Below are 7,270 nucleotides of genomic sequence, written 5' to 3'. Positions count from 1 at the left end.
AACTACCTTTTCATGGTCTACTACTATGCTTGTTCATGCATTCTAGTTGATGTACTAACATTCTCTTTATGTAAATTTACATTGACCTATTAGTTCAATGTAAGTGCAGGATTTATAGATGAGCAGACAACATGTTAAGTCCTCCCTCAATCCAGCAGCTATTAGTTAGTTCTACGTTGTTTCATGGAGTCTTTTTTTCTTCATAGTTAGTCGTTTATTATTTCTTATGGAGATTTGAGAACTAGTCAGGGAACTCATGTTTTGAGCAGTACACCAATTTTGTTAGTATAGAGGCTCCATAAGTCGTGTATGTTCGGTTATGGTATCATAATACACATAATATTATTTATCAGTATTTCAGAAGTTATTTCACGATTCATTTCAGAGTTAAACTTCCATTCTAATGAAAAGTTCTGAACATATATTTTGTAATTTGAAATGTATTGTGTTGTTGCATAAGCATAATAGAGTTAAATAATAAGTCTCGTTTGATCAAGTTGAGGCACCGAATGTTAATCGCGGCTTATTCAAAAAACAGATCGTGACAGAAAGTGATTAGATAACTCAGTACAAATTCCATAGGAAGTCATTTTTCATTAAAACATACATAAACTTGGTACAAGATTAAAAAAGGATTAATGTGGCACAACTTATTTAGTATGCTAAATGGCTACTAGAGGCCAAGAACACGGCATTATAAGCTCCCCTTTAAGAAAGGAAACACTTTAATATTTTGTGTGACACTAAATACTTAATCTCTATTAATTACTCCATCATGATCTCTTCTTCAATCAAAGCTTCAGTCATAGTTTTTGCTTCCTCAGTGTAAGTTGTTTCAGCTTCATTTGAAATATTCTCATCAAATACACATGGCTTAGTGCATAGGCACCTTCTGTGGAGTTTGCTACAATGTCCATCAGTAAACCTCTCCTTGATGCAAGCTTTTCTACATGGCGAGTCGGTAATGCATAATCCTGTGAAAGTCTCGCTTTTTGCTTTGCAAATGTTCTGAGCTTGTACCTCTACAAATCTTTCACAAGTACTTACAAATGTTAGAGGAAAAAAAACATAATGTTTGAGTCAAAATTCGTATTTCACCCAAATAGTTGAATTTTTTTAAGATTAAACACAGTTGGTAGTAATTTGATTTAGATGTTAGAATTAACACACGCAAGATATTTAGAGATCAATAATGAATAAGTAAATAAAAGGAAAAAGTAAACTTATGCCAATTGTAGATGAACAACAATCACAGATTTCTTCGTTCTCCCAGAATGAATGAGAACTTGATGATAAGATAATAATGATAAAGATAATGATAATAGTAATAAGCAGAGAATAATCAGTAATAGTCTATTTTTCAGTCAGTCTTGGATGCCTAGATATACAAGTGAAAATCCTATTTTTAGGTGTCTGGTCCTATATGGGGTTCTTCCCGTTATATGCATGTAACGACAATCATTAATTGCTAAATTAATGATTGTTATTTAATTCCTTGACTCTGGTCGTTAGAAACCATTTTGTCGTTACTGTATTAACTCTATTTAATGCGCAATCAAAAGGGTTTTGTGTGTTGTTTCCGTTGATGCTCTCTTCGTTGACCTTAATGTCGGTGTCAGCTATCTTTCGGCAAATGCTTTACTCGACATTATCATCGGGTTCCCTTTGTCACTATATAAACTGACGCGTGTCGAATACATGTTGGTCCACGTGTTAAGTGCAATTTTTTACCCATACAAATAGTCCCTCCATTTTTCGGGTTCATCACAAAGATGTTCCCGAGAAATTGTATTGCCGATTTTCATAAACCTTCCCTTGATTAGACATTTGAATCTTTTTATCGTAGATTAGGAAACTTTGAAACTGACGTTAGATGGTGGCCCACTGACGTGATGGGCGCGTGGCATAATCGCAGAAGTTGAAAAGATTCGCATTAAATGACGAAATCAGATGTGGGGCACGTGGTCGATACCCTGCCCTTCATTTTCTCGTCGTTTCCCTAGGTAATGATGGTTGTTTTATCTTCCCTACAAAAGTTTAAATTTACGTTTTCATTATTTCATCTCAAATTTTCCGCTCCAAAACTTTCAACTTCAAATTCCTTTGCTTCGTTTTCTTCTTCAATTTCTTCAATTCTTAATCATGTCTTCTCCTTCATCTTCTCAAAATATTTTACTAGAAAAGATCGTCATTGTTAACGTTTTTCCTCCCCATGTGGGTGCTGAAAAACCTAAGAATAGAATGCCTTCCAAAAAATTTATAGGTGATGCTATTGTTGCTGCTTCTCCCAGGCCTTTTTCTTTAATATCTTCTGGTGCTAGTAAGGTTGAAGTCGGAAAGGTAAATCGTCCTTATATTGATAGTGTGCTCCCCAAAAAATCTTTCTCACACTGCTGACTTAAAGATTGAAAACGAACATGAGACTGATATAGAAAAAATGGCTATGGTGTCTGGGATTAAATCCCATATTACCGAAAACCGTGTTCCTTCTGTAATTGAAAGGTGCCATTGGAAGGATCACTATGTGGAGGTTATTGTTCCTGAACCGGATAGACCTGCCACTTCTCATTTGCTTGGGTCTTCCGCAGTGTACATCTACCCCTTCACTATTGGATTTAATTTACGTTAACGCAGCTGATTGATCAATTATGCCGTCGTCTCCAAATATGTGTAGCGCAACTCACTCGCGGAGTCTAGCGTTAGATTCAATTATATCAACACGTGGATCGACTTGCCAATGTACAACTTACCTTAGATCATATTTTATATTTGAACTCCCTTCATTTTATAAGGGGTTCTATGATAATGTTTAGGGCCAGAGGCCTAAATAAGCTGTTCGATGATCCCGAAGATAGTCCTGACCGTTTATGGTTTAATGAGTTTGTGTTTATTCCTACTCACCAATTAGTGAGTAGTGACGCCGAGTCTTTTCCGGAGAAATGGAATGCAAGAGCTTTTAATCCCGAGCTAAATATTCCAGAGAATATTCGTGCATTTACAGAAACAATAATCCGATTCTAGGCAAGTGCTAGAACTTGAGAATCAATGGCGGTGCAATGGGGTATTCGTACTTTGAACGATTACAGAAAGAATAAAGGTATTTACTCTTATTAATCTTCTTTTTCTGATCACAATTATCTTTATTGTCTCAATTTTGTTAGGTCGTTCTAGTAAAAGGAGATCATCATCAAGAGCTTTGATTCTTCCAAATGATGATGACTCGGCATTGGATAATATCCGTTCCATTGTTAGAAAGAGGTCGAGTGTGGAGGTGGAAGGTTCAAAGGATGTTGGTAAACCTGTTCTCAAGAAGAGAAGATTGAAGAAGCAATCTTCTTCTAGTTCTTTCGTGATTGGGAAGACTAAAGGTAGGCGTAGCACTGAAAGTACAGATTCTGAGGAAGAATCTCCTTTAATTTTGAGGAAAAGGAGAATAACTAACTTTTCTCTTATTGATGTGACAAATGTCTCAGAGGTATCTCCGATGAAGGATTCTGAAGATTTATCTGGTATCCTTGAAGTTCCTTCTCGGGAAAAAGATTCATCGGCTACTCTCCCTGAAGTGTTAATTATTGATGATGTTTCCGAGGCACCTTTCCAAAGCACAGTCGTCGTTGTTAATATAACCGAGACTGACGTTTTTGGGGTGGAGATTGCCGATGTTCCTAAAGTTAATGCCTCTCGCGATGAGGTTGAAGGTTCTCCTAATGTTGATACCTTCCTGTGTGATACTACAACTCCTTCAGGTCGATCTTCTGATCATGCAGAAGGAAAAAGACCCGTTCAAGAGGATTCGCATGAACCTTATACTGGTGCTAAAGCTCTTTGGGCAGATGATCCCGCAGTGAAGTGGATGTAATATTTTGTTCCTCTTACTGTTAATCACAACCGATCTTTCAATTTATCTAATAAGGCAAATTTGTTGGCTAATCCTCATGTGATGAGCACTTTTGCCAATAATTTCACAGGACCAAAAGAACATGTCGTTCTAAAGGATATGCCTACATATCAAATGAACATGATTTATTTAGGGCTTATGATCCAGGTATGTTTCTTTTCATCTTTCTCTATAGATTTTCCTCTACTAAATTTTCCTCATACATTATAACTTTTGATAATTTGCTTGCAGACTCAGACTTATTTGGCAGGAAGTATTGAGCGTTCTGAGGGTAAGTCCAAACACATTGATAAACTCAATGAAGACAACGTCGCTCTAACTCAGGAGTTGTCAGTTTTAAAAGCAAAGCAATCTTGCTCTAATGCGGATTTAAAAGAGACCAAATTTGAAAAAGCAAATGAGGAAATCCAAAATCTCCGAGATAGATTGTCTTCTCGGAATGTTGAATTCACTGACCTTGATGCAAAGTTTCAATCATTACAAGTTAAAAGCATTCAAGATTCTGGGGATCTACTAAAGCTTTGATTGATTTAAATCAAAGTAAGAAAGACATAGTTGCAATTGAGGAGAAGTATACTGAGAAAGGTCTCGAGATGAAAACTTCATTGGAGAAGAAAGATAGATTTATTATTAAAATCTTGAGAAAACTAGAAGATCTGCAAGAGCGCGGGAGGCAACTCATGTACCGTAAAGACAAGTATAAGCAGGAGGCCAAGCAATTGGAAGAAACCCATGCAGTAGAAAAGCAAAATGTTGTTAACCTGGCTATTCTTGAAACTCGTTTGAATTTTCTGAAAGGCCTTGATCTTTCCTCATTTGATCATGTCAACGCCCTCGCTATTGCTGAGCAAAAACTAAAGGATACTCGTGATCTTCTCAGTGATATGTTCAGGAACGAGAATGCTAAGGAAGAAGATGACGAAGAGGAGGTTGAGGAGGAAAGTGATCCAGGGGATGCGGGTGATAATTTTCGTTTTAAAAAGAAGTCTCCATCCGACGATGATCATATTTAGATCATTTCAGAGGCTCCTGCATTTCTATTCCACAATATTTGATTATTTCTCTTACTTTTGCTTCGTTTGGGTTTGGCTATTGCTTTGTAGAAATTTTGTTTTGTGTTTGATCGACTTCGTAATGAATGAAGCTTTTGTTTACCTTTATTTCGTCTTTCCCTTTTTATGATAAATCTCTTGTAATATTTCTTTGGTTAGAACCTTTCTCGGGTGATCAGTCCATTCCAGAATTCCAACCTCAAAATACTTGTAAGGGGATTTGTAATTTTGCCGCAAACATATTTAGGAAGATGGTTGGGCATCTTATTCATTACGAATAAATTCCTTCACTAGTAATGCCGAAAAAGAGGGTCTCACTTTTAATGAGAAATTTATTCTACTTTGTGAAAAAGAAAGTTTAAACAATTTATTTGTCTCTTAGTCACAAAGTAATTTAAAATATAAAAGGCAAAAATACCTTAAGTTGCTGATGATTTAGGCGAATGGAGTTTATCCTTGTCCGGAATCTCCAAATATAAAGATTTCCTCTATGGATATTGGAAATAATGTCTCACTGATGTAATCTCGTTAGTCCCTAGTTTAAATTTTTGGAATCGGAATTCAAAAACATGATATTAGCTTATTCGGGAATATCAAAAGATCGGAATCTTTTGCCATATTTGGTATTTGAAGGGGCATCATGTAGTTAAATTGCAAGATTCTTTCATATTGAATAATTTTTGTAATGCTTGTATTCAATGTTTTGCCGTTATGGCGTTGCACATTTCGCATTTATGTTTATTACATTAACTGTTGTCATGTATGTATATAACCCCCTCTTCTTTTCGGCAAAACGGCTCGGTTCCCGTGGACTCTCCTAAATTTTGGCTAAAAAATAGGATATGACTAAGACTGATAAGACAGTTTAGTTTTCCGATGATCCTCTTCGATTTGCGTACGTCTCATAATTATTTTCCATAAAGGCTACTTTTTATTGGAAACATTAGTTCCAACCCTTTGTATTCCTCTTTTGAATTTATATAAGGAAGTGAATCATTGATCAAATATCTCACATTCTTCTTTCCTTTCATAAATCGTTTAAAGCAAGAATTATTCTTTGCAATCTTTTCATATTTTTTCTTAAAACATGTCTTCTTCTTTTGATAAAAATCCTTCTAAAATTCCATCTAATCTCTTTGAATTGGAGACTCTGGCTACTGCCTTTCTTCCAACTCGTTCTGACTATTCCAATAATTTTGGAATTTTCCAACACTCTTCTCCCATAGAAGATATTGACTCTCCTATTGATCCTGAAGATATCGCTTCAGTTGCTCAGGAGTGTGGTTTGGGTTCCGATGTCATTTTAGCTGTTGACAACGGGACAAAACTCCATAACCATGTTGATGGTTTTACTTTGATGCCTATTTTTCCTTTTTTTATTGGGTTTCTGTTACCCCATTCCTCTTGTTATTGAGGAATTTTGTCGCCGATACAATGTGTGTGTTGGCTAAATTGCTGCTGATACCTGCAATCTCATTCGGATTAACAGGATTCCACTTGGAGACATGGAATCCAACTCTGAATCCTGTTAATCCGAATGAGATTGCAGACATTCTTGATTGGATCACGGGTTTGTTGGGAGCCTCTCGGGATTTTATACGTTCTTGGAGAAGTTTAAGGCTTCTTCCCTCAGTTTTTCCTTTAGAAAGGCCAGGACCTTCAAATAGAAAATGAAAGAGGGATGTAATCATAATAGAGGATGATGACGAAGAGGTTCAAGCTAATATTCGTCATTTTATTTCCCCTCCTCTGCCTAATCCCGAGATATCAGTGAGAGGAACATCCCCGAAGTGTGTCAACCATTTCCATCAAGGGAGATTTTCGGAATCCCTCCCGTTACCAAGAACGTCCCATGGTAATGCGAAGTTATCCTTGGGCCACTTCTACGAGGTTACTCTCTTGTTGCGGCTTCTTCATCATATGTTGCTAAAACGAGAAAAGAAAATGAGCAGCTTAAGATAAATGAAAAAATAAAAAATAAAAAAAAAGCTTAAGTCTAACCTTCCGGACTGTGACTCTGTTGAAGCTGCTTTGATGTTGCGCCTAGAGGATGTTGTTTGTGTGTTACAGCATTGGGATAATGCAATGCAAGTATTCAGCACATCCTACGCGGACCTTCAAGAGCGGTTTAAAAGTGTTGAAGATTCTCGTAAACGTTGCTACTCCCGATGCAAGCTACTCTGCCTTCAACGTGATGTGGACATCCATAAATCTCAAAAAGATGCTTTTGAAGAAGCTGTCACTCCAAGTTTTAATTTGGCCGCATCTCTTCAAGTTGCTACCCATGAGTTTCACGTTGCATCGGCATCTCTTAAAGACT

The 7,270-nt window shown here is 36.7% G+C and overlaps 1 protein-coding gene across 1 annotated transcript in view; it reads right to left on the bottom strand.

Annotated features, from left to right (window-relative positions):
* Positions 1–587: 587 nt before the first annotated feature.
* LOC132602046 (defensin-like protein) overlaps positions 588–7,270 on the bottom strand; it is an 8,961-nt gene continuing 2,278 nt past the window's right edge. The window contains exon 2 of the mRNA XM_060315069.1: positions 588–1,022. Coding sequence (XP_060171052.1) covers positions 766–1,022 — 257 coding nt within the window. The 3' untranslated portion in view covers positions 588–765. The remainder of the gene's footprint in view (positions 1,023–7,270) is intronic.

Source organism: Lycium barbarum, chromosome 7 (genome assembly GCF_019175385.1).
Source record: "Lycium barbarum isolate Lr01 chromosome 7, ASM1917538v2, whole genome shotgun sequence".
Lineage (NCBI taxonomy): Eukaryota > Viridiplantae > Streptophyta > Magnoliopsida > Solanales > Solanaceae > Lycium > Lycium barbarum.
The sequence above is the reverse complement of the archived record's forward strand: the minus strand, read 5'-3'. Positions and strand labels throughout refer to the sequence as shown.